This window comes from Uloborus diversus, chromosome 9 (genome assembly GCF_026930045.1).
Source record: "Uloborus diversus isolate 005 chromosome 9, Udiv.v.3.1, whole genome shotgun sequence".
In the NCBI taxonomy this organism is placed as follows: Eukaryota; Metazoa; Arthropoda; class Arachnida; order Araneae; family Uloboridae; genus Uloborus; species Uloborus diversus.
The window spans coordinates 55,373,738-55,401,248 of NC_072739.1; the positions used below are offsets into that span (position 1 = coordinate 55,373,738).

Genomic DNA, 27,511 nt, shown 5'->3' on the forward strand with positions numbered 1-27,511 from the left:
CCATATAATCTTGCAAACTTTTAATACCTCCAAAAATCTTACAATGTAAGGCTAAATCTTACAAGTTGGCAGCTATGAGCTTGCTTGCTACTGTACAGCAAATACATCTCTACATGAATGTCAACTTGATCTCAACACTTAAACTTACAATTTTCAAGAAATATAACACCAATCACAGAACATGAGTTTAAACCTTTTATTAACTTCAACCGAATACAAAATTTGGAATTTGTATCTCAGTAGAAAGTCTTTTTAAATTTTCTTCTGTTGCTTCAATTAAGAGACTAATATGCTTTTGATCTGAAAAATAAACAGTGCAATTAATACTAGATTGTAATAGTATTGTCCAACCACAGATTGCATGGAATTTTCAAATGGCCAGATTAGACGAATCTTTCTATGTGAATAAGGGGGGAAAAGAAAAATTTGATGTGCATATTCCGCTTATTTTAATGAGATCGCTTCTGCAAAAGCTGACATCGGTAAAAAAATCATAGATTCGTCCATTTCCCGCTTGAAAAACGGATGTTTGTCTTTCCATACAATCCGTGATCAGACAGTATATTAATATATTTATGAACTCTTAACTTTTTGCATAAGTTATCTGAATAACCCGATTATTCACAGAATTGGGTAGCACAAGTGCTGTGGATATACTGCAAGAAAGCTAAAATGAGGGACTAATAATTTTTAAAAAATGTACTTCAGTTGCGGTGCACTTAAGGGGGGAAAAAAATACCAAAATACCATGGTGTCATGACAAACTTTCATAAGTCAAACAAACTAAAACAGCAAATATAAAATATGAGGGAATATTAAAAAAGGATAACATTTCAAATTTTAATACTGATTCATATGATTCACATCAAATTCAGAATACATGGCAGAAAAATAATTAAAAATAAACAGTGCAGTAAGTATTTAGAGAGGTCAAAAAGCAAAAACCGAATAAAATTCAATCTTAGTTTATAAAAAAAGCTGGTTAACAGAAAAATCTGTAAAAATCTACCAGGCATATAAATAATTATCCCTAAGTATTTTGTTCCAAGTGTATTAACCACTTCTGGAGCATAGGACATAACCAACTCTATCAAATCGTTTTTTTTGATCTCTACGCAATTATTTCCAAATTGCTACATGAGCATAGTCAATGCAAACCTGAAATTGTATAACACGATGATCCCTTTGCTCACGTTTTCCTCAAAAGGATCTATTTCACCACTTAAATAGATTGATGGCATATGAATTTGATCAATCTCAGCTCGGGAGAAGGCAGCATACTCTAAACACTCAAACAACCCATTGGTTAAGTAGAGAATGAGCTGACGGGCAGTAGGCATCACTTAATAGATTAGGACACGATTTTGATATAATTTTAGAAAACATTAGAACAACAAAAATTAAGTTTTATAAACTTAAATGTAATTTATAAGTTTGATTTTAATGTTTCAAATTCAATCTCGAAAACTTCAATAAAATGCAATCAATATCTAATTCTCCAACACAGTAACACATTACCAGTTAGAATAAATGTATGTCCAATAGGGAAGTTTTCGATTTTTCAATTTTATTTTTATATGGTAGAGTAACATGTATGAACACCATAGGTGAAAAAATTTTTGCGATACGATAAGTAGTTCTGTTTAAATTAATGTTTAAAGTTCAAGCGCTTGTGACGTCAAATGGCATAGGAAGTGATGTCATGCGCTCTTCCGATAGGGGGAGAAATCGAAGGATGTGCATTCGACTTCGAAGACGAAACGTACAAGGCTTATCTCCTTGCGTTTCTGGAACATTAAACCTCTCATCCTCTCGGAAATTTTCAAATATCACCATTGATGTTAATTGAGGAAGATTATTTAGATTGTGTTTTAACGAATCCAGCCTCCATAGTGTGTTCAAAAGGATTGTTGAATTTCTAAAAAATAAAAAATCAGCGTGCTCAAAATGTCCCTAGCGAAAACAAGGGATCTTCAGCGGAATGCTGCCCATTAGTGGCCTGTGACGTTTTAGAAGAGCACTTTTGCGGTGTTTTAAAATTCGGCGATGGTGAATTTTTTAGTTTTGATGGTCAATTAACAATTTCCAAAATATGAACATTTAATAGGTTGCAACTTCCCTATTGCTTCTTTATTTGCATTGCTATTTTATCATAGTGAAATACAAATAATGATTAAAAAAATATCCTTAAATAAGGAGGGATTTAAAGTAAAGTGTCAAAAATGTATTATGTACTTAAACTTTTATCAGATAATTTGATACTTTTTGCTATCTTAGAATCATCAAAATTATCGTTTAAAATTAGATAAATAATTTAAAGGTGCAAATGAAATTTATTTACTGCAACAAAATTTAAGAAAACATTTGCAAGAACCAATAAAGTGCTTGCCATTTTTGAAAGGTAAAAAAAGGGGGGCTTACAAAATACAAAAATTTTAAAATAATGAAATTAAAAAATTAGGACAACAGCATAAAAGATTAGTGAAAGAACAAAAGCATAATAAAAGCTCAATGAAGGTTTTAAAGCCTTAAACAAATGATTTGAGAACCATCTACATTGGTTTTGTGGAGCAATTTTTTTTTCAGAACAATTCAGTATTGTATTAAAAAATCATATATAAAAACTAACTAACTAAACATATATAAAACATAAAACTAAACATACATAAAACTAACTTCAGTAAAAAACATCATCAATGGGCTGTTAAAAAAAAGATGATTATGAGAAAAATGAAGGGCCTTTTTTAAAAAAGTCTTGTGTAAAAAACTAAAAAATAAAGCACTTTAAAGGGCTCATTGTAACAGGTCGCTGAAATAAAGAACTTTAAAGGATCCATAGGATACCTGTTTTTGCTAATACGGAAACTAGGAGGATTATGCAGTTCCATATGAAAAAAGTAGTTTTGAACTGCGTTCAACAATAAATACAAAAAAAATAAGTATTTGGTTATACTTACAATTTCGGCTTCCTTGAAAGTAATATCCGTCTCAATAGCGATAGCTATTAGATTCTTCAAACCATTTACAATAGAATGAGGGGCTGATGCTGTTGTAGGATAACCAATTTCCAAAGACACTGATGCAACGTTCATGACACCCTATGAAAATGAAAAGGAAAGTTATTTGTTTTCTTCCTAATAGTATCTGAGAATAAAATTATTATTGAAAAAGTAAATTCAGTGCTGTATCTGCAGCATTTATTTAATCATTAAATACCATCATTACCTATCATATGAACATCATTTCTTAAAGTACTCTTTTCCAGACTCAAAAACATTGAAATTCTTAAAATCTAAAGGGCCCAAGTTCTAAATTGAACAAACTTTTATCATTGTCAAAGAGAGCGTGCTTCTACTCTTTTGAGTTACATGTCATCTTTTACAGTTGCTTAAAATGTGCTACAATTTTGAAACATTTTTTAATTTCCCAGTAAGAATGTTTTCCACAAGTTTATTTCGAATAAATCTTGACCCCAAACCTCTATAGCCAATTAGCCAAATCGACACCTTTAGACTTAAGGACCTATTAATCACAGGGTTGGTATTTTGTCCACTTTTTTGTAAAAAGTCCGAGACACCGAAAGAATCTGGACAAAACGGACGAAATGAAAAATCAACAGATTATCCATACACAGAGGCGTAACTTGGCCACGTAAAGTAGGGGGGCAAACTTTTTATTTCAAGGAAAATTTATTTGATTCATATTTTGCCATCCAACTAAAATTCTAAAAAAAATTTACTTTTTCAAAAAATAAATGAATTTAAGAAATTATAATAACTTTTAACGCAATGTACGTTATTCAGTATAAACAGAATAGAGCTACAGAGAGTAATGCACACATACATCCGGAGAAGTATCACTCTTTCCCAAAAAATATGCCGACACTCTTTTGCTGTTGTATTTATAGTTTACAGGATCACTGGCGCCAAACAGTTTTGCAATCCTAAAGTACGGATATCGTTTTCTAAGTTGCATTGGTTTTAATTCTCGAATAATTCCATGGACTAATTAGAAAGTTCAAGGAATTCTGTACTTTGGAAATGATTTTTCTTTCTTTCCGAAGTTGTTTTCCAGGATCCCAGGAATGAAGAATCTGTACAGTGGTACACCTTGCTATTAGTGACCTATGCCCTGAACCAAAATAATATTCTACTTCAGTAACGCAACCAGGAAAAAAATAGGGAGGGGAGGAGGGAGCACATCGAAAAAGAAAAGAAACATTTAGAACTGATAGGAAAGGGGGGTCCGGGGGTCCTCCTCCGGAAAAATTTTTGAAACTTTTAGCTTCAAAAACACAATTTTAGACATTCTTCGTTTATGTTAGGGTGACAAAAGGTACAGGGGTCTCAGCGGAATTTCTAGAACTTGAAGCTTTAAAAACGCGATTATAGGCCATATTTTATCGACATTAGGGTGACGGATGGAGCTCAAGGACTGTCCTCGATCGATTTTTTTTATAGGTTGAAATCAATTCCTCCTCCCCTTGCTTTCGCCATTGAAGTTTAAAAAGGCAATTTTAGACAAACGTTGAAGATTTTATGGGAAGGAGGTTCTGAAGCTCTTCCTTGGTAAAATTTTTAAAATTATGGTGCTAAAAACTAAAGCAATGTTTTATAATCGGGGACTATTCCACTTAATTTTTTTTTAAAGTATAGTTTAAAAAACCAAACTGCTTATGGTATTGGAGGATGGCGACATAGGGACCCTTGTCCAAATATTTTCTGAAATTCAAGTCTTAAAACGCGGTTGTAAGACCATATTTTGTAACATAAGGGCCAGTAATATTTCGAAATTAAGACTCCAAAAACATAATTTTAAGCGATTTTCAATGTTGTTCGGTAATTGGGGGGCTTTCCCCTGGAAAATTCGCGAAATTGAAACCTGAAAATGAAATGTCTAATGCTCCATAACGCTTCCGGTGTGTGGGAGGAGGGAGAAGGCTCTTCGGAGGAGCAGTATTTTGATAACTTTCTTATTTTTAAACGAACAAGGAAAAAAAAAAGAGAAAAAATAGGACGGAAAGAGTGGTGGCGGGGGTGATTGCTGATCAATAAGCTGTTACTTTTGAATATTTTTTATTCAAAGATTTATTTTTAAAAGAAATTAAGATTTTCCCGTAACATTACTATTAATTTCTAAACATTACTTTGTTTTCGAAAGACGTCTTCTCATCAATAATAGTTTTAAAAAACGTTTAACTCAAACATTCTATGGGGCTCGGGCTTTAAGCTTCCTTTCTGGTTGTACCACTGTTCTATTTTGACCCGTCCATTGCATGGTTGGTTGTTCATTCATGTGAGCTCTAATTAAAGGATTAAAAGTAAATTTCGCTTTAAGAAAAACTTCGGAATTTTGCAGCAACATTTCCCCTTTTTCCCGAAAACACTCATTTTTTTGGTCATGTAATCCTAGTTTACTACCCGAATTTAGTAAGCTAGGATTACATGCCTATATGTATTGTGAGGGGAGGGGGAGAAGTTCATCATCATTTCGGGATTAGGCGATCAGGTACATGGGCCTCTTCTGGGCTTCAGTTGCGCCGCCTTGATGCAGTTTAAAAACAAATTAATTATAGGTTGAAATTGCTAATTGGTAGTTGAAGACAAGGGTACATCTTTTGCATATAATTCATGACAATTGCATTGATAATATGCGAATTACATTATATTATCATTTGAAAATAATATATTGATCATTTGACAAACAATTTTAAAAAATCCTTTGCTTAAGAACTAGGGGGCAAAATAATACTTTGCCCATAGCTCAAAAAAACTAGGGGGGCATTTGCCCCCCTATGCCCCTCCTAGTTTACGCCAATGTCCATACATAAATTTATTGTTATGGTGTAATAAAATTAATATATAATTCTAATACATTATATATTATGAATTAATCATTTAATATAATAAAATTTACCAATGTGAATTACACTATAATGTATTACAATAAAAAAAATTAAACTCAATTGAAAAGTCAAATGAAATGCTTGGAAACAAACAAAATGAAGATTTATAGACATTTTATTGTTTTATTTTTCGAATTTTTATTGATGTTACCCCATAGTAAAATATTTATGTACTCTGTGTGTTTTAATGGATAGGTTAATACCATACAAATTACAGTGAAACCTCCCTTAACGGACACTCCCGAATAACGGACACCTCTAATTAACGGACATTTTTTCAAGTCCCAGTCCCTCAATACAGGCCATTCTATGTAATTCCCTCCGAATAACGAACACTCCGAATAACGGACAGTTATTTCACAAAAAATTTCCCTTGCGATCGTAGCACTTCCGATTTTTTTTCTTTTCACAGAATATCTTAGTAACTGCTTGCCTTATTACAAAGCTTTTCATCCTCCACAACTGATATTCCACCCCCCCCCCCCCCCGTCATTTCCTTATCACTGTTTCTTAGAATTAAAAGGGTGGTAATGGGCACAGGCAGCAATTGGGGCTTAAAAGTTGGGGGCAGAAAAAAAAAAAAAAAAAGATCTAAAAGGCATGGTACTTTTTGCGGGCAGCAAAAAATGAAAAAGAAAAGAAAAAGTCAATTTTTTTATGGCTAGTTTTGAGAGTATTGAAGCTGATAAGTGAAAACTGATGTCAGTCTAACAATTAACGTACGTTTTTCTTAAGATTTTAATGAATTTTGTACACAATAACTATTTAAAAGTTAAGATAAAAAAGAGGAAACTGGGCGCTTTTTCTAACTGGGGCTCTCGGGAGATGCAATTGAGCAGACCGGCGCCGGTAGTAGTCGGCTTTATGGCGCCGTGGTTTCGTTGGGTTGTTTAATTTTTAGATATGAAAAAGATTTGCCCATATTCAAGGTTATATTGCCAACTGCCAATCGTGCAATAGTGATACTTGAGATAAAATAAATAAATTAACCATAAAAAGTGTGTGGGGGAAGAGGGTTACTCCGCCGAATCGCTGCCGTTGGTAATGCAAAAAAGAGATGTCAAACTGTTTTAACTGATTATTTTAATTGATTGAATGCTTTTTAAGACAAGTGTGTGCTGTCAGTATACCTTTATAAAGAAAAAACAGATTAATTACACTTGACGTAAAACGTAGTAAACCTTTTGCAATTGTTTCGATTGTGTTCTACAAAGGGAACAACAGCATATTTTGAAAAAGGTAAATTAAGTAGTTCCTCCTAATAGCGGACACCTCCCAATAACGGACAAAACTTCTAGTCCCTTGACTGTCCGCTATTCGGAGGTTTCACTGTATTACTTTAGTAGGATTGTGGGTACTCAAAACAGTGTACTGGAAGAGACTAGAATGAGCAAGGGGGCCATTTTTTAAAATGGCCATTAATCTTCATTGGGGACTAATAAATTGACTAGGAACAGCCAAGCTGGGTTCAGAATCTGTTGCATTTCCTTTATTAATATTTAGTACTCCCCTCCCCCCTTTTAAATGATTTTTAATGTTTTAATTTACATACACACTTACACAAACTTCAACAGATCTTAATTTTTACTTTCTTCTATATCTAATATATAGAAGAAAGTATAGGATTCGTGCAAATTTTCGAATTTCGATGGATTCGAACGTTTTGAGGTGTGCTTAGTCCATTTCGACTATTTTTGGAAAATGTCTGTCTGTCTGTGTGTGTGTGTGTGTCACGTCTGTGTGTGACCAGTTTTTTGTGGCCGCTCTACAGCAAAAACTACCGCATGAAATCGAACGAAATTTGGTACACATATGTGCCCCTATGTGAACTTGTGCCCATTGGTTTTTGGCACGAATTCCTCCAAGGGGGGTGGAGCAATGGGACATTTTTTGAGTTACGCGTGCTTGCTATTCCTCAGGAAGTAACTGGCGGAATCAAACAAAATTTGATCCATATGTTGCCATTAACAGGAACAGGTGCTGATTCAATTTTGGTGTCAATAACTAAAACGGGGGTTGAGCTATAGAACGTTTTTTGTCGTCAATTGTGACTGCTGTATATCTCAAGAAATAATGAACGGAATGAAAGAAAAATTTATCGGCAAGTAGCCCTTAGTGGGTATAAAAGCTGATTTTATTTTGGTGTCAACAACTAAAAAGGGGGTAGCGCAATCGCCCGTTCTTTTTTTCCCATTGTAAGTGCCCTATCTCAAAAGTAATGCTAAGTTCTGGTTGAAATTTGGAATATATGTGAATCCATATGCAAACAGGGTTTGGTTCAATTTTGACGCCAATTGCTCCAAGAGGTGTTGATTTTTTTTTTGAATAAAAATAGCTTTACTAATGCAACAATAAGAAAGATAAATCATAATTTATTGTCGTCTGCGTATTTCTCGTGATTTTAATTGTATGAAAATGATCAGAAATTTTATCTCAATGATTTTAAATTTTTAACTGTTGCCGTCTTATGTTTGTTAACAAATAAAATATTTATAATTAATTCAAGCAAGGCTTTTAAAATAACTTTCAATTTTCGCTCTTTGCTTTTGCAATAATTCAGACATTGGGATGGTCGTCAAGTTTTTGCATGTGTAATTTTGTTTTTGTTGTGAATATTGCGTCCTCGTCAAGCATGGGGAGGGATCAGAAAAAAAAAAGAGAAAAATATAGAAGAAAGTTTCGTGACGGCCACAACATACTAGTTTCATTTTCAATTTAAAATATTTTTCAATCAATTGTTTATATACATATTTATATATGCTATTTTTATATTAAAATATTACTTGAATAGGAAGAATCTATATAATTACTTATCATTTTCTACTATATATTACCATTTATTACTATCTTTATATACGATATTTATCATTTTCAAATTTCAAAAACTAAAAACTTTCAGTGCAGGGAAAAAGTGGACAAAATGACTTTTTGTCTGGGACAGTTTTTTCTGGGGTGGACAAAATAGGACAACCCCGAACAATCAGCAGTGAAAATCGAAGATAATTTTTTTTAACTGATGTAATTACTTAGAAGGGCGGTTAGGAAACAGGTATGCCTTGCAGGATGACTGCAGTTAAATGAAAAAGGATTAAAACCTACTTACCTCCATGAACTTAGCTCTGAGGTCTTCACTAGTTATATCCAAAATCTCCGGTGAGAAAACAGTTCCTGAATCATACACTTGCCTTATCTTCAACCCATATGTAAAGGGTGAAACATTTAACATGTTTAGCAGGGTTGCTTCAGATGCACCAACTCTATCTTCTTTTTTAATTAAATGTATTTCATTCTAGAGAAAAAAAGTACCTATCAGCATCACTCTTTTCATATAGGTTTTTATATATTACTCATTTGGACTAGCTTACACTATGAATAACAAATAATTATTTTCATTAAAAAATTCAATTGCTACACTAAAATTCAGAAAGTATTTACTTAATTTTAGAATTTTCTTTATAGTTAGTCAAATTTAGTTTTTTTTTTTTTTTTCACTTTACAACAAGCTTATTTTCAAACTAATATATTGAAAATAAATCCTATTAAAGGTATTACCAATTCTCGATAAATAACGCCAGGAGAGCAACATTTTCCGTACAACTTGCCTATTAAGTAGGCCCAGCAAAAATGTATCATGCCTCAATTTTGAACTTCAATAATTTGATCAAAACACTCAAGGAACCTGGGGACAAACTAAAAATACAGGATGCACACTCAACTTGTTTCTTTAACGATGCATTTTTTAAAATATATTTCACAAAAATTTGTACAACTCTAATATTCTTTTTCCTTTCACATGCAATACACTGAATGCACAAATGTCCTAAATTTATATTAAAATATGCATTTACTGCTTCTTAGACTTGAGCAGTCTTGGAATTAAATTCAAATACTTGGGGGGGGGGGGGAACCATTGAAATGTTTTATTTTTAAAATGAGCAATATTGATTGAAAATTAATATTTGCTCAAAAACAAACAGGACAAACTTCAAACACAACAAACAATTTTCGGGAAAGCTTGTGTTTGACTTTGGCATAGAAAAATGAGGTTACTCATATGAGATTAAAATATGGAAAATTTAATTTAAACACACATTGTTTACATTATTTGACTATTTGTAGACCATTTTAAAACTTCCTGTTACTCTACGCTGATAAAGATAGAATTTTGAGAATTTCTTCTAAAACGTATGAAAAAAAATTGTAATTCTAGGAAATAGTGGTACTACTGCTTAGCTTTTAAGTTGCTCTTTAACCTGTTGAAAAATATGTCGATTCATGTTTAGCAAAATAAAAAAATTGATTTAATTAAAAAAAATCAAACTTTGCCAACTACAGATATTACATGCAAAAAAAAAAAAAAAAAACTAATACCCATGGCAGATGCAACGAGATTGCGATAAGTGAACGCGTTAAAAATATAAAGAACAGCACATAAAAGAATTTAAGTAAAATTTGGAATTGCATTTCAGATCTCTACAATATATTATTAATAACAATCAACGTAATTGAAGCAAAAATCAAAGCAATTTAGATTGTAACATTTTGACTCTCATAAAGGACATAGAATTTGGCTTGAAAATCTTAACTTTGTGGTTTTCATAGGAATAAAATGAAATTTTATTTGCCCCCTAAAAAAGCATAATGAGCATCAAAAATTAAGAAAAATTTTGATTCTCATATCGAATGCAAAGAGGCGGGGCTCTTCGGACATAATATTGTAAGGACTTTTGAGAATCATATATCCTACTTTCTGATTTCGGAATTTTGCCAAACATGTAACATACAGGTTGGTTTATACCATAAAATGATACAACAGTGTGTTGAAGAAAATGCTCAGACTTCCTACTGGAATTTTAAATCATTACATTGTCCTATACAGTCAGTGGGTTCAACCATTTCTGGTTCTGACCAAAGAACAATTTCAGGAGAAAGTTTCATCATAGCATCAAAATAATTTCACTACCTGTAATAACAGGTAGTAAATTCAACATATGACCTTAAGTCGCTTCTATCAAAAAATTTTAATACCTTAATGCAATAAAATATTCGAAGACAATAGAAACTAGTGCCATGCAGTTCCTTTGCTTGAGCAACCAGTTAGTGTTAGTCTTTACAGCTTTAAGGTTTTGGGGAAAAAGAAATTGAAAAATTGTGCTTTGCATGGTCTGTCTATCCAGTCACAGCCAAAAATCAGCTCTGGATAGGTCATGGAATATACATTGCTTCAGCCTTCATCAGCTACACAGCTGGAGACATCATTGATGTACGATACAGTGGAAAGGACCATGCTACACAATATCAAGTAGCTCCAAAGCCACAAGTATAACTAAAGCAGAAAAATCTACTAAAGTTATACTGTAATGCATCGACAAATATACACATGTTCTTTTCACAAGGAATTACAAAAGAATGCTTCATAAAAAAACTTAAGTATTTCATACAACTTATTCTTCAAACTAGAGATGTACCAAGTACTCGGTTCTCGGCCAAATTTTCTCCAGATACTCAAAAATATTGTTTGAGATAGATTTTACAATTAATAAAAAATGGCAAGCATATAATCTACTGCAATCATTTACAATTCAAACTTATCTATTTATGTTACTAGAAAAAAATATATATAAGGAATATAAATATACCCTTGCTTAAAAAATAAAAGCAAATAAAACGTTAAAAAGCACAAATGGGTAGGAACACTGCAGACTCGTGTTTTGGCGTTACAAGGAATGACTTTTTCAAAGCACAAAATGCGAGTTTATGGATTTAAAGACATCCTACAAAAGTTGGATTTTATTGCTGAATATCTTTGCATTCATTAGTCCACATTTAATGCACTGAAAAAAAAAGTTGCTTGTAATGCAGAAACAGGGTCTACAGTGTGCCTGCCCATTTGTGCTTTTAACGATTTATTTTCTTTAAAAAATTATTTATGGCCGGGAGACAACTATAATAAATTGATATAACTTGTTTTAATTCAAACTTGATTAATCATACCTTTTATATATTTGTTTATTTTTTATTTTAAAAATAGCTTTTGTAAAATTTTTGACAAATGAAATCTTAAATGATTAATTAAATTTCAGCTAGAATTTTGTTTTAAAAACTATTATATGGACATGGAGGTCTATACTTCTTCTTCTTCTTCATCAGCACGACAGCCTGGTGCAGGCCAATACTTTCTTCGTCTGCTTCCTCCAGGCGGTACAACACGTTTCCAGGTTTCTCCACCTGTTCACTCCCAAAATTTTAAGGTCCTTCTCAACACTGTACAGCCACCTAGTTGCTGGTCTTCCCCTTCTCCTTGCACCCTCAAGATCTATACTACTATTCGAATAAGTTTAAAATTCATAACGTGTGTGTCTGTGGTTCTTCTAACATAATTGGTACTCGGTAACTCGGCCGGGAAGCGTGAAAGGCCGAGTACTTGGTATGTCTCTACTTCAAACAATATAAAAGAAGGAAAATTGCAAAATGCACCTGGCAGACATACAAAATAAGTTGAGTTGAAGAGCAACTAATTTTTAGGTAATTGAATCAGACTTGCTCTAAACATATATGCATAGAATGTTATCCAAAATTAAAAACATGTGCGCTGGTAAATAAAAACTAATTATACTATAATTACTAAGAAAACGACAGAAATAATTTCAGTATGAGCATTTTGAATCATATCAATCATAGCCCAGTGCTCAAATTTCATCATTAAACTTAGAGAGCTGGAAATCAAATAAAGGAAATACAGTATTAAGCAGATACCTTCTTGCTGTCATAAGTAAAATTTCTTGACCAGGCTTACATGAATACTTCAGAGATTTTACAATAGTACAGAGTATGGTAAATCTTAGTAAATGAAAATTAAACGAACCATTAAATTTGATAGAATTTAAGGAAAAACTCAGATGCACGAAAAAATGTCAGTTACAAAGAAGCGAGATTGCTCAATTCAGAAAAAAATAAAAATATGCATCAGTCAACATACAAACATCCAACTTGGCAACAGGGGGGGGGGGGAAGCAGGGGGTTCTATTAAAGGCATAGTCAGTGGGTTGGGTAGTATCTTAAGCAAAATTTTGTGAAATTCAACATCATTCATATGGAAGAACAGGGATTCTTTTAAAAAATTAAAAAAGCGAATTATAGGATTAAAATTAACTGAGTACTCAAGCAAAATGAACAAGACTTGAAATAAATACCTCAGGTAAAATTTATCAACATAAAATACAAATATATTGAAGCAGTAGGCTGCTACTTCATGTTTTGTATTTTTCGACGCAAATTACTTCTTCATGGGTATTAGATAATGATAGGCAAAAGTAATGTTTGAATCAGACATGCACTAACAGCTTGAATATCAACGTAATGATTTCAGCTTGAGCTGTTTTAAAATTACAATACTTAGGCAACAAAATTGAAACATTGTGCTTTGCATGGTCTATCTATCCAGTCATAGCAAAGAAGAGCTCTGGATAGGTTATGGAATATACATTGCTTCAGCCTTCATCAACTTTGCAGTTGGAGACATCATTCATGTACAATGCAGTGGCAAGGACCGTGCTACACAATGTCAAGTAGCTCCACAGCCACAAGTGTTACTAGTGACAGCAAGCTATCACAGCAACACTATGTGCATAGATCAGAAATATTAAAAACCTAATAGGAGAGTATTTCTCCATTTTTCACATGAAATATAATAAATATGACAATCAATGCATGATTCTTTCCTTAAAAACGAACACATTATTTTACTTTGAATGGTCTGTCTAAACAGTAATAGCCAATAAATAACTGTGGCTAGGGCATGGAATACACATTGCGTCAGTTTTCATCAGCTACTCAGCTGGAGGCATCATTAATGTATGATACAGTGGTAAGGACCATGCTGCACACTATCAAGTAGCTCCAGAGTCACAAGTATTAGCTAAGCAGAAAAATATACTCAAGTAATACCAAAATGTATCTACGTATTCTTTATTATGAGGAATCAAAAGTAAATAATTATTTTTAACAATAGAGATTCTTGTTTTTCAGCTCATTGCAGTGCATTGTTTATGATCATTTATAGTTGAATCATATGGATCATAGCCCAGTGCCCAAAAAGTTTACAGTTAACATTCAATAACAATTGAATTAACTGTACATTAAATAAACTGTATTTTTCATATTTTAAAAGAAATTGAAGGATGTATGCATGGAAGAAATTATACATCTTAAATGCATTATTTTCTATTATTATTATGAAATAAGATACTTTCTTTACACCTATACTATAAATTATTTTGGTTTTAATGTATAAGAATTATAAAGAATTCTTTTCCCTATTTTCCCACTCATTCGCTCTTTTTTGGCTTTTAATGGCCCTTGCTAAACATGAAAAAATGATTCACAAAATAGTAGTGATTCAGATAGTATTTGCTGCAGTTTAAGCCAAGCTGTTCACAACAAATGAAAACATTTTGGTCCCGAGTTTTGTATTGAATATTATTGCATGTTTAAACTCTTGCCTCAAAAAATAAAACCCAGGGACAGAAGTTAATGAGAATACTTAACCAAAAAAAAAATCTTACACAAGCTAAACTTACCAAGATTTCAATTGTGCCCTTGGAAATTTTTGTTGGAATTTGCAAAGCTTGAAAGAAAGAAGTCTTTTCAGGACCAAGGCCTGTATTTTGAGGCTGCAATATCACATCACATGGAGCAAGAGCACCAGCACGGGCAGGAGCTTTTACTTTGTTATCCATGATTTTATCTCTTACTTCAACTAAGTCTTCCTTGGTGAAAACAAATCCTACATTTCCTCGAATATGGGGGACAATTCTGGAAGAAAATTTTAAACCATAATTAACATCAAATTCATTTCATGTCTTTCTCTTATTATACCACCTGCAACGGTAACCAAGGATGTAAGTTGTGAAAAATTTTAAGACTTTCAAATAGCTGAAAATTTAGTTTTTAATTAAGTACAATTAACTCCCGATTATCCACGAGTCAACAATCAGGACATCTTTTTACCTAAAAATTGTGAATGTAATGTTAGTTGCTCACTTTGTTCTTTTCTTTAAGCTCTGATTCATAGACCAAATTATCATAAGGGTTTAATGTGAATACAATCGAGACTAGAAGCTCAACAAAGCGGAACAGTTCTTTACCAGAAGTCCGCTTAACTTATGAACTCGGAAATTCAAAGCTAAGTCACTCAATTAGAAAAGAGGAGAAAGCAAAATGCAGAATAAAAATAATTTTTAAAGGTAAATGTCACAAAAAATTCCTATCAATTATGAAAGCTAATTTGTAATCATTATTTCGGTTTTAGAATATATCATTATGCATTTTTAAGTCGGTATGATTTGTTCACGACAATAAATGTTTCGGCTGATCTTAATCTTAAAAAAAAAAAGATACTGTATATAATTTCTTTGTTTGAAAAAAAGTATTATACATCACTATACAGCTCAGTTTTATAATGAAAATAGAGCAAAATTATTCAGAATTTCTTACAGATTGTCCTGAAAATTTGCCATTGGATTTTTAATAGCTATGAAACTACTTATGAACCGTAAAGGGGAAAACATGGAGTGCAAGGTATCTTTAAATCAGGCAACTTTTTCAAATAAATTTGTCTGTAACATACAGTTGCTAAACCATATAATAGTGCTGAAGTTGTACAAGAAAATCCTTTTTTCATATTATGTATGAACAAACGTTTTAAGTCAAGTTACATATGAATCAACATTAAGCACATGAGGATATTACATTTTCAAATAAAAATTTAACCTTGATATCAATAGTATTATCTATCTGCCATATCGGGAGCACATAACAAAGGGACTTAAAACAATTAAGTTATTTAAATTGCTCAAAAGACTTACTTTTCTAAAGCAGGATTGTTTTCTATATGTCCACGAATGGCTTTCCTGATCATGGTATTCTTGCCCATCAATAGAACTGCATGCTTGCGAAGAGACAAACGAATTTGTTGCATCTGCCTGGAACCAACATTGTCTACTCCCACAATGAAGCATTTTGGATACTCGTCCAACAATTGCTATAATAAAATATTTCATTAAATCAACTAGTTTTTTAAAAATACAAATAAAAAGGAAGGTGTGAGAGGAAAAGAACAATTGCAATGAAAGTGAAACAATTTTCAAGAACAGCCCAGTCGGATACCGACAAACCATGGTTCATATTCAGACCACGATCGGCCTGATTAGACCGCCAAAACAATTTTGAAACACAAAAAAATTACTTGCATGAATCACTTTCAAAATTTTCATGGATCTCTATAAACATTTTTTAACAGTATTATTAGAAATATTAGCTAAGGTATTAAAATTACTATTAAATTCAACAACTGTTAATGTTAATGAGCATTACATCCCTTTAGTTCTGCATGTATTGGGGGAGTTGACTAGTTAACTTTTAAAAATAAACTCTCAACTCCTTAATAGTAAACACTAATTTTCATATTAGCATTTTTGCTTAAGCTTTTTAAAACAAATTTAGCTGTTATGCTAATATAATAAAAATGTCTTCTATTATTTGATCATTTGATATGCAGCATGAATTGTTCCCGGTGCTGAAACATGATTTGACAACACACACTTAGTACAACACTGCCACATCTACAAAAACTACTTTTTGAGAAAAATCAATTTAAATATAATGTGTTCTCTCTTAAATTCATATAGCAACAGTGACATCTCAAAACTAAGGTTAATCCCCCCCCCCCCCTGTTTGGGGTGTCTTCCATTTTAATAGAACTAATAAAACGCAGTGGTTAGAGCACAGATCACTGGAACAGCTCAGGGAAAAATGCCAAATTTCGAAAAACAATGAACGGCCTTGTACAAATGGTTTATGCAGAAAAGATGCGAAGGAATATCTCGACCTGGACCAATGATCCAAGTAAAAGCTTTGATTCTGAACGTGAAGCTTCGTGGTTCTCATGACTTCAAAGCCAGTAGTGGCTGGCTAGAGAAATTCAAAATTTGCCATGGTATGACGCAACTCAATAGTGAGGGTGAAAAATTTTCTGGAAATGTCGCAGTTGATTCTTAGGTCACAAAAATTGAAGAATTGATGAGACATGGGAAATTTATCCCCAAATTAAATTTACCGGACCGTTTCCCCAAATTAAATTTACCATTGGACCATATTGGAAGGTCCTTCCTGAAAAAAACTTAAGCTGCGGTAAATGAAACTACTGCTCCCGGAAGGAAACGAATGAAAGATAGGGTCACTGTATTAGCCTGTTCCAACGCACTATGTTCCCACAAGCTTGAACTAGCTGTTGTTAGGAAAAGTAAGAAGCTGAGATGTCTTAAGGGAAAAAATTCTGCTCTTCATGTACAATATTTAAATTTAAAAAAAAAATGCTAGGATGGATTCCAATTTGTTTTCAAAGTTATTTTTTGATATTTTTGTACCTGAAGTAAAATCTCGACAAGAAGAAAATGCTGTTATAAACATTGACAGACATGATTTTTAAGTTAAATAAATACCTTTGTGCTGAACAGTAAAGTAAGACAAAACAACGTAAGCAGAAGCACAAATTTGTAAATTACAGCAGACACGCGTTTCGGCGTTACAGGGAACGCCTTTTTCAATGCAAAAAATAATGAGCTTATGGATGAAAAGGCATCCGACAAAGGCCAAGAGCAGATAAGCATGCAGCTTAAAAGATAAAAACAGCGGATTAGCCAAACACCAATGACAAAGTTATAAACCGATTCGGAACCAATAGGAATGCAAGCAAAGGCCAAGAGCTTTCACTTAGGTATAGTGATGTGGATCGGGTAAATACCCAGTGGGTAGGTAAATATTTTTTGGGTATTTACCCAAGTCCTGGGTAAATACCCAAAAACTGGGTATTTTACAAAAAAATGCAAAAAGTGAATGAGAATTTTTTTTTTTAAATCTAAATATGAAATAATTGGTAAAACTGATACATACCAGTTTATAATATTTTTTATCGAAAGACTTAATGAAATTATGAAAGAAACATATCACGAACCAAAGAATCTTTCTTTTCAATGCCATAATTGAAGATTTTTTTTTTTTTTGTAACCAGTTAAGCTTTTTACTTTTTGTAGAATTGCTTTTTATATGTGAAATTTGGCTATCAACATTGATTAGGCATATCCAACACATTTAATGTGAATATCATATTAGATTGCTGAGTTGTTTCACACAATAATTCTTTAAATATGTGATCAAAATACAAATTTTAGGGAAAAATTTATTGTTTTGTATATAGTTGGTTACACAAGGTGTTTCGTTTTAACCTGCAAGACCTTTATTTTTGCAACCGTTAGTGTCAGATTTGCGCATGCGCTAGTTTCTAGGTCGGATGCCGAATCCAGCTCCGATGGTCGGTGCCGCAACCACTGCGTTTTAAGTATAGCAGCATAAAAACAGCGTGCATTTGGGGTCAATGCTTTGTTTTGTTTAGCGTGTTGTTAGATTGAAGACAATGTGTAATTCTTTCCAACGATCATGTAAATTCTTTTGTCTGATATTTTTTTTAATTTGACAACTTTGTTTTACGTAAGCATACATTTCTTATTTTTAATGCATTTTTATCTGTGGGTGTGTGGAGATATTGAAAATGAATTATTTTGAATGTTTCATTAATTTTCACACTAATTACACAAAATATTGATGGCAAGTTCAAAAAAAAAACCCCTCCAATGGTGCAGTTTAGGTGCTCATATTTATCTACAAAGTAGGAAATGCTTACATATGTTTTTATGAACGCATAATAAAAAAATATATTTAGTTTGTTAAACTCTCAAAAATTGTTGACTATTTGGCTGCGGAATATTTAAGTATTCGTCCAAACTGAAAACTTGGTTGTCTGCCGAATTGGGTTACTCTAGTAATGAAACAAGTTAAATGATTTTAAAAAACTGAAAAGCATCAAAATTAAAGGTTAGCAACAAAATTAACATCTTACTGTTTAACCAATACTTTGAATGTGATAATTTTAACACACAAGTAACAATACCAATTAGTTTTAAACCATGGTTACAAAACAATAATCTTCCATTACATAAAAATCGACTTTGCTCACAACTCTCGAATACTTAAATTAGTTCACTATTTGAATGCTGAATATTAAAGTACGAGGCAGAGTCAAATATTCAACGTTTTCCAAATGGCAGTGGTTGCGGCACCGACCACCAGAAATGCAATGAAGTACTTGATAGACATCGGTAAACGATATTTAACCGCGCTCTCATTCCTAATGTAATGTAATATAAAATTTACTTTATTCAAATTAGATTAACTTCTCAACTCTTTCGGCATGTGTAAAGTTTCAGTTTTAGGTTGGCATCCTTTGATGCCCATCATATTAGGACTCGACCGATGCATCGGCGCCGATGGTTCAACAATTTAGCCATCGGCATCGGCGGCCGATGCTAACTTGCAGGAAACATCGGCCCATCGGCCTTAAAAACATCGAAAAGCCGATGGAATTGGCCGATGTTTTTGAAAAAAAAAGACCTTTGTTTTACTTTTTAATACAAAGTAAAGGGAGTTATTGTTTTCAAACAAAATTGTTTACTTAAATTTCAGTATGAATTTATATTTAAGTCACCCCTGAAAGAGTTTTTAATACTGCATTCAAGTACCAAACACGTTAATTATTGCGTTGTTTCTTGCGGCTGGATGTACGTATGTATCTCTCATAAGTCATAACTAAAAAATGGTAAGCTGTAGATGGCTAAATTTTCGCCTGTGGGAAGTGCTTAAGTTCCAATTGTGACCTTCCCTTTTTGTTTTCGATCGGATGTTCTAAAAAGCCTATTAACTGATTTTTTTGTGGCTATTAATTACTTATTTCAATGCAAAACTAATATAGTGTCTCAGACTGACGATCATTTAGTGATATATTGCAGAATTGGAGACCATGGAAACAAATATGAGATGGCGAAACCGGTTTTGTTTCATTTTGTTCGATTCCTGTTGAACCGACGGTAATTTTTTTAATTTTTCGATGTTTGTAATATGAATCACAATAATGCAGTCTTTTCTGTATCGCTTCGGCGGAGCTACAAGTTTGGGGCCCGTCGAAATACATTTTGGGGCCGTATTTCTCTATCACAGAAGTTGTAAAACATTTATCAAAAGCATTTTTGTAACTCCTATGGTTATGGGGGGTTATGGGGCCTCTCGCGCAATGGCAACATTTGCTACATTTGAAATCCGCCACTGCACGTCAAAACAAACTCGGGTGCAAGTTTTAAAAGGGTTTTTCTGCTCAATGTTTATTATTATTTTGAACTCTATTTTTTACGACTATTTTTTGTATTTCCAAGAACACTTGCGTGCTCCTCCTCCCACTCCCTCAATTTCTGAAATTAAACTAAAGTTGTACTTCTGAGTTGTTTAAAACTAACACCATTTATAAAATTAGAGATTTTTTTTCCAAGTTTTATCTATTCTTTAGGAAAAATTTAGAGCATTAATTAGAAATTGATTAAAGACGTTTTGAATGGTGACATAATTCGGAAAACAAAGGGATTTTGATTTTTTTTTTCGGAAGTGCTGAAGTAGATTCAGAAACTCTTCCAAGGGGTTGGTGGTAGCGGTTCTGTACTAAAAAAATTAAGCCGAAATTGGGGCCTAAGTTTAACATTGTGAGTTACAACAAAATCAGAGGGTGATCCCCCTAATCCGCCCTCGTCGTTTCAAGCATTTCTTAAATATTTAGCGATTATTTATTTTGGTCAAGAAATGTCATTTTGCGTATTTTTTATACTTGTTTCACCTATATTTTGTAATGCGCCACCTTTTTTTGCATCATTAATAGCGAACGATTTTTTTTCTGTTGTAACTATTTTTATGTATTTATATAAAATCAATGTATAAGTTATTTTCGTTTTCATCATATGTTTAATAATATGTTATAGAAAAGTTTCAAGGATTTTCTACTTTGCAATTTTTTAAAAATTTCAGAAAATTGTTAAATTGGAAAATTTAATTTGAACGTGTTTGCAGTGCTTCATAAAAGATTAATCAATCAAATTGTTCAATATTACGTGTGCAAACATCAAATCAAGTAGTATATATATGTATTCAGTTATTAACTTGGTGTAAATATTGAGTTTGTTTATTGTAGCTGCGTTTTAAGAACCTCGCTCATTTCATGGCTATTTCTTTTTTCCGCAAAATTTATGTCACTGTTATACATTTTATGAAAAATGCCAACTTTTCTATTCATAAATTTTAAAGAAGTATAAAAATATTCCTATTATAATTTAATATTGTAATTTATGTGTTACCTTTTTTGTTTAACTTGATGACTAAAAAATGTCTACGTGCAATCTTTTCACTTTAATAGCGTAATTTGTTGACGGTTTCAAAGTTTTTTTTTTTTTGAATGATTAAACATAATTTAATGCTTTTTAACTATGTTTAGTTTACCTAAATCCAAACATTATTACAATATTACTGAAATCTTAGTTATATGTTCAATTTAAAAAAAATTCAATTCGTTATTAAACAGTCTCTTTGTTTTTCCTCCATTTTTTTTTTTTTTTTGGCTGTTGTTCTTTGTCTTCAGTCAAAAAAGGAGAAGCATAACTACACCCTATACAGATTGTACGTAGTACGATCCAAAAGTTCGAGGGACAAGCTGTATAAAACCTTACCCAGAATAGTTCACATGACTGAAGCACATCCACCTACAAAAGGTCATCTTGAGGGACTATGTACTTCTGCCAGTGTTCATATAACTTTCGGAAAAACTCCTGGAAGCCATTTTTTGCTACCTTCTGTGATGCAGCTTTATCTTCTCCTGACGGAAGAAAGCGGCGTCCATGCAATTTTTTTTTTTTGCTGGGAACAGGTAAAAGTCACACGGAGCTAAGTCCGACGAAACGTGATGTTATTGGTTTGTCATATCAGAGTATTGACCAATCGAACCGTGCATCCTCAACATGAAAGTCGCCTTCTTCCCCACGATGAAGTCAAAGCAGCAGCGAAAGAGGCCTTACAGGAGTTTGCGATAAATGTCTTGAAGGAGTCCTTCTAAAAGCTATACGAACGGTGGCAGAAGTGCATAGTCGTTCAAAGTGACTATTTTGTAGATAGTTTCACGGTAAATTTTTATACAACTTGTTCTCGAACTTTTAGATCATACTACCTACGTATGAGTTTTCATCTTACTATTTCATAACGTTTTTGAGTGACGTAAGTTTACGCGCATGAAAATATGACAAGAGAATTTGCGATAATTAACTAAGGAGGTTTTCAAAATGGATATTTCGGTCATCTATATGTTCTTAGGTACATATGCATGTAAATACGCGCCGAAAAAACTTGTGAAGTTTAAATTGGATGATCGTAAAATAAAAATTTTATCTCGAAATCTGATTTTTTTGGGGGGGGGGGGGGTTTGCAATTCCTTATTCGTAGAAAGGAAGTAAAGTAAAATGAATCAATGATCATTTAAATCCCTGACAATCTTATCAATTTATTTCTGTTAGATATTTTTTTTTGCCATCGGCCAACAGCATCGGGCATCGGCCATTTGGAGGAAAACAATCGGCCATCGGCCGTCTTTGAACAATCGGCCAACAATCGGCATCGGCCCATCGGCCAAAAAATGCCATCGGTCGAGCCCTACATCATATGCATGTGAGGCAAGTATAAAGAGTGAACGATTCCAATCATTCTCTCTTCTTTTGTGTTCCTCAGACTCTTGTGAGTTAGGTCCGGTAGGTGTTGGGGAGTTGCGAACTCCGCCTCCACTTATGGCCAGGGTTTATTCTTATAAACTTATTTTGTTAGTTTATTTATTTTAGTTTCTATGGACTACATTTGATTCTGCATCTTCCACTGTGTGGTATTATCTCTGCTTGTATAAGCATGTAACACTGTTGACTGACTTACGGAATTGCCTTTCGGCTTTTCGTTTAAACATCGTAAGTTATCAGTACCGACCTCCTTCTGCGCATGCGCAGAGTAATTACTGCCTTGGGGTCGAGATTGTTTTATGAGCCCAACCAAGGGGGCGTTACGATGGGCGGGATCAAATTTCAACAGCCGACCAATGATATTCTATGCGGTCGGACGAATTATGTATGGCCGACCACAAAAATCAAGATACTTTCCCAATGACAGGGTTGGCTTTTTGCCGGCAGAAACTGGTTTTTGCCCTGCCGGTGGCAGAAACTGGTTTTTGCCCTGCCGGTGGCAGAAACTGGTTATAACCGGTAAAAACCGGCAGAAACTGGTAGAAATGGCAAAAACTAGAAAACGTTTTTAATAGCTCTAGTAATTACTTAATGACAGGCAATTAAGTAAAATAAAATATATAACTCATTTCATCATTGCAAAAACTTTATAATAGTTATTTAGTAATTAGGGTAAAAATATGTTAAATAACAAGACTGACATTTCTAAAGCAAAGTAAAATTTATCGTAGTTGAAATTGCTATGTGTTAGAAATTTTAGCCTTGTAATGTTGTAAGTAACAAATTTTTCAGTTTGTTTATAATTATTTTGTTTGCATTTAATATAAAGTGTGATATATCAAATATTTAAATAAATATAGATTTTTTTTATTTCATTAAATTCTAAAATTCAAAAACTTGTCATTTTACACTTAATATAACTGAATAAAGCTATTCTCAAAGAACAAAGAGCTCCCCCCCCCCCATTTTGATTTCTATGGAAAGCTAATAATCCAATTATATAAGTACTAACACAGTCTTCAACTTTGCTGTATGTAAGAAACAATATAATTGGTTAGAAATGTAAAGAGTTTCATTGGTTGAAACTAGGGGTGCAACATGTCAATGTTTTGGAAACATCTATTTTTTTGTTAAAACATCGATGTTTTACTTTCAATGTTTTTCGACTATCGATGTTTTGGTTTCGATGTTTTTTCGATGCTGATGTTTTTGCATTTTAATTGAAAATTATCATAAAATTTTGCTCCAATCTTCTCGCTAGGTAATTAAGTTTACTTATGGAGCTGCCAAAAAAAAATCATTTTTTGCACCCGTTTTATAAGAACAATTTTTCTGCGTAGAGGATGATTTTAGGGAAGATCACTACAAGATAGTAAAAGATTAACTAGAGAGTAAAAAAGAGATGAAAGCTATTGGAAGAACTTGACACTGGTAGTCTGGTGCCAGAACTTGCAGTCTATTTCAAGGCACCAGTTCTTGAACTAAAGGAAAATTCTATACGCATTTGATAGTGATGGAAACTTCTGTTCCATCGAAAGAGATGTTTCTCAGACTGGTGGGATAGTCTGCGAAAAGAGAAATGCCCTTCTGGGGGGACAAAGTAAGGAAACTTCTTTTTCTCCAAACTGTCAACACCAATATTCCGGCTTACTTATCAATTTCCTCCAACAAGTCGTCCGTCTATTACCTTAAATTTGTGTTTAATTATTAACTAACAGTACAACACATATTTCTTACTCAAATTAAAAATTGTTAGAGTTAATTTTGTATTTTTAAAATAATTAGCACAACTTTTTCTCATCATTCAGCTGACGGTAAGTGCATGATGCATTTTTTCTTAGATTCTTTTTTGATGTAAATTTACTTTTAGTTTAATTCAGTTTGAAAATATTTCCTTATTACTATAACTAGATTGTATTAACCGGTGCTTGTCTTATTATCAATTTTTGCCCAACTATAATACCAAGCTGTTGCGAAATTATTCTTATTAAATTATATTCATGATTTGAGGTTCAGTATTTTCAATATATTCGTCGGATACGTATTCTTTTGTATTGCTTAAATTAGTGTAGTATATTCAAAAATGTATGTTATACATTGATAAAAAGATCGATGTTTTAATTTCTAACATCAATGTTTTGACGGGATTGAAAGAATCTTCTCAAATTTCTCCTTTGTGCACAACAAATTAAGAAATTGTTTAGGTTTAGAAACAGTGTCAAAACTTGTATTTTGTTACAGGCTGCTGCAGTGTGAAAACAACGTAAAATTTGATTTTGAATGGTGATAGTGTTGTAAATAAATTGTATTTGGGTTAATATTTAATTATTTTTCTTATACATTTTCTATTGTATGTCAGGAATTGCATTTATGTCATTTTTTGAGTTTCTGCCATAAATGTGGCAGAAAGGGGTTTTTGCCATGTCGGTTTTAATCTGTTTCTACCAGTGGTTTTTACCGCCTTGGCAGAAACCTGCCAACCCTGCCCAATGACCATGCTAAGTGGTCGGACGGAATATGTATGGCCGACCACACAAATTAAGATTAGTTCCCAATGACATTCTAAGCGGCCACCGAGTAATATATGGCCGACTACGCATATTAAGATATATACGCTGAGCAAAATGATAGTTCTGGAATTAATATAGACATTAAAACAGCATACACGATCTGTAACTATGCTTTAATCATAATTCAATTATTTGCTGCGATACATCAACCATCTCCGACCCATGCCCTCGAGTGCCGCTGCTTTTGGTCGGACATGATTTAAATAGACCTTATGAAGTTCTATGGAGGTCGATGTATAATATGAGACTTAATATGAATTTCCAGTGAAATACTATATTTAGCGATAATTTAATAAGAATTAAGGTAGATTTACAGCGACTAACCGACGTGTGTCACCGCGGGTCGTATAATACGGCAGGATTTGGATAGCGCTTTCTAGCTGCTTTCAAAGTTCTGCAATCAGCAATGAAAAATCCGAATAACTTTTCATTTTAAAACTCTTTTAAACGGTTTTCGAATTCAATGTACGATTTGAAACTCGCACAGCGTTCCATGACGGTAGCCAGTTTTACACGAACCAAGCACGCACGCACGATGGTCGGAAGTGGTTGGAACTAGTGACGTTGCTAGTTGGAACTGCCACGCGAAGCGAAGGAGGCGTGTCAATCCGCTGAAAGTGTCAGATTTGCGCATGCGCTAGTTTCTAGGTCGGATGCCGAATCCAGCTCCGATGGTCGGTGCCGCAACCACTGCGTTTCCAAATTATGCAGTATCCCGAATATTCAGAGCATCTCCAGTTTGGACTTTCTTCATAACAAAATTGAATGTTGAAGCAATGTCAAGTCCCCAATTAAATGGGTTACTATTAAAAAAAGTTCCTTCCAAATTATAAGTGTCTGCTGACTTTGGGTCTAATAAAAAAAAGTTCTAATGTTCATGTCTTGTTAACAGAATGTATTTCTAGTTTTTCGCATTAATTTGCCTTGGATTGGCTTAACCTACTACAAAACCCATCCTACAAATTATTACATATTGAATTGGAAATCCTGGACTTGTTTATTCGTAAGATTGAATATTTATCCCAAGGTTTTACATTATTTATGGAGACTATAAACAAGAAAATTAGCAATTCGCTTAATATGTTTGATGAAAAAAAAATTAAATGATAGGTTATTGTCAAACTTTTTAAAAAATTCTACATTCACCTGGCGGGAGATTTGATTTCCGCATAAACACCTGTTACTGAAACCTATTTCAAACATTTTAAAAATGTTCTCATAAAAATAGCATGCACGACTTTATTTCGTTATTACTGACAGTTAACTACTGAATTATAATGCACTCGGAACTGATTATCAAGATTCATGATGCAGGTACAAGCGTAATTTATTATGATTTACACAGAAATTGCGAAAGGATAACAAAGATGATTCACTGCATCAAAAATTAATGACATGTACTCAACATTAGTGTAGTGCAAGACGGCATGGATATCTCGAGCTTACTCAAATTAAAACACTATATATCATGGTAAGTCACTGAATACAAAGCATGATCAAGTATCTGTACTTACCACCAATTTAACGAAGTAATTTTTCTTCCATGTTTCTCTGTCCTCCCTGCCCATCTTGTTAGTAGATCAAGGATTGCTCTTGCGAGTTTAAGGACTAGGATAGAAAAAGACAATTAAAATTAGATATAAATACTTCAAAAAAATTGAATCTTCCTTCATTATTCAAATCACTAGACTAAAATAACAGTTGCCAGGATGAAAAAATGTATTAAAATAGTGCAGACTTACAGTAACTTGTGAAAAGAATTTCGTAAAAATAAGAAGTGTTGCACTTCTTTACCCAAAAATAACTGTTCGAAAATATAAAATAATTGATTTTGTAAATAAAACAGCAAACCTAATTAATTAATTACAGTTTGTAAATAAGATTTATTAAGATAATTCCTTACCAACTTAGCTTTACCGTTCACTCAATGAATGAAATAAGTACACATAAAACGTTGAGTTGTTTATTCAGCACGCCATTAGGAAAGCGTTTTCCTTTTGGAGTGATAACTGCGAGAGTCCCTTTTTCTTTTAACCAACGGTCGGGTGAAACACTACACATTCGCAAAAGAGACAACAATCGCAAACGACCAGATTTGCAATCGCTATTGGATGTCGAATAATCGTAATAAGTGGGAAATCGGGATAGGAGATACTGGTCGATGACAATTGCAAGTACTTGAATATTAAACTTATCTTATCTTTTTTGTTTTGTTTAATTTCTAGTTTTTGAATATTTATACTATCTCCTGTTCCACCGTGTTGCTTTTCTCGGATGACTTTTCATCCAGAAGCTCACATTTCTTTGCATTGAAAAAGGTGTTCCTTGTAACA

The 27,511-nt window shown here is 33.0% G+C and overlaps 1 protein-coding gene and 1 non-coding gene across 2 annotated transcripts; both read right to left on the minus strand.

Annotated features, from left to right (window-relative positions):
* Positions 1–182: 182 nt before the first annotated feature.
* LOC129230718 (60S acidic ribosomal protein P0-like) lies at positions 183–27,146 on the minus strand. Its single transcript, XM_054865137.1, has 7 exons — positions 27,082–27,146; positions 26,693–26,786; positions 15,772–15,947; positions 14,485–14,719; positions 9,009–9,194; positions 2,958–3,098; positions 183–300 (listed from the first exon to the last, which is right to left on the minus strand). The coding sequence occupies exons 2-7, from the start codon at positions 26,744–26,746 to the stop codon at positions 277–279; spliced, it is 816 nt and encodes a 271-aa protein (XP_054721112.1). The 5' UTR covers positions 26,747–26,786; positions 27,082–27,146; the 3' UTR covers positions 183–276.
* LOC129230779 (small nucleolar RNA SNORA73 family) lies at positions 11,053–11,269 on the minus strand. Its single transcript, XR_008581181.1, has one exon. It is a non-coding gene; the product is annotated as a small nucleolar RNA SNORA73 family (small nucleolar RNA).
* Positions 27,147–27,511: the final 365 nt, after the last annotated feature.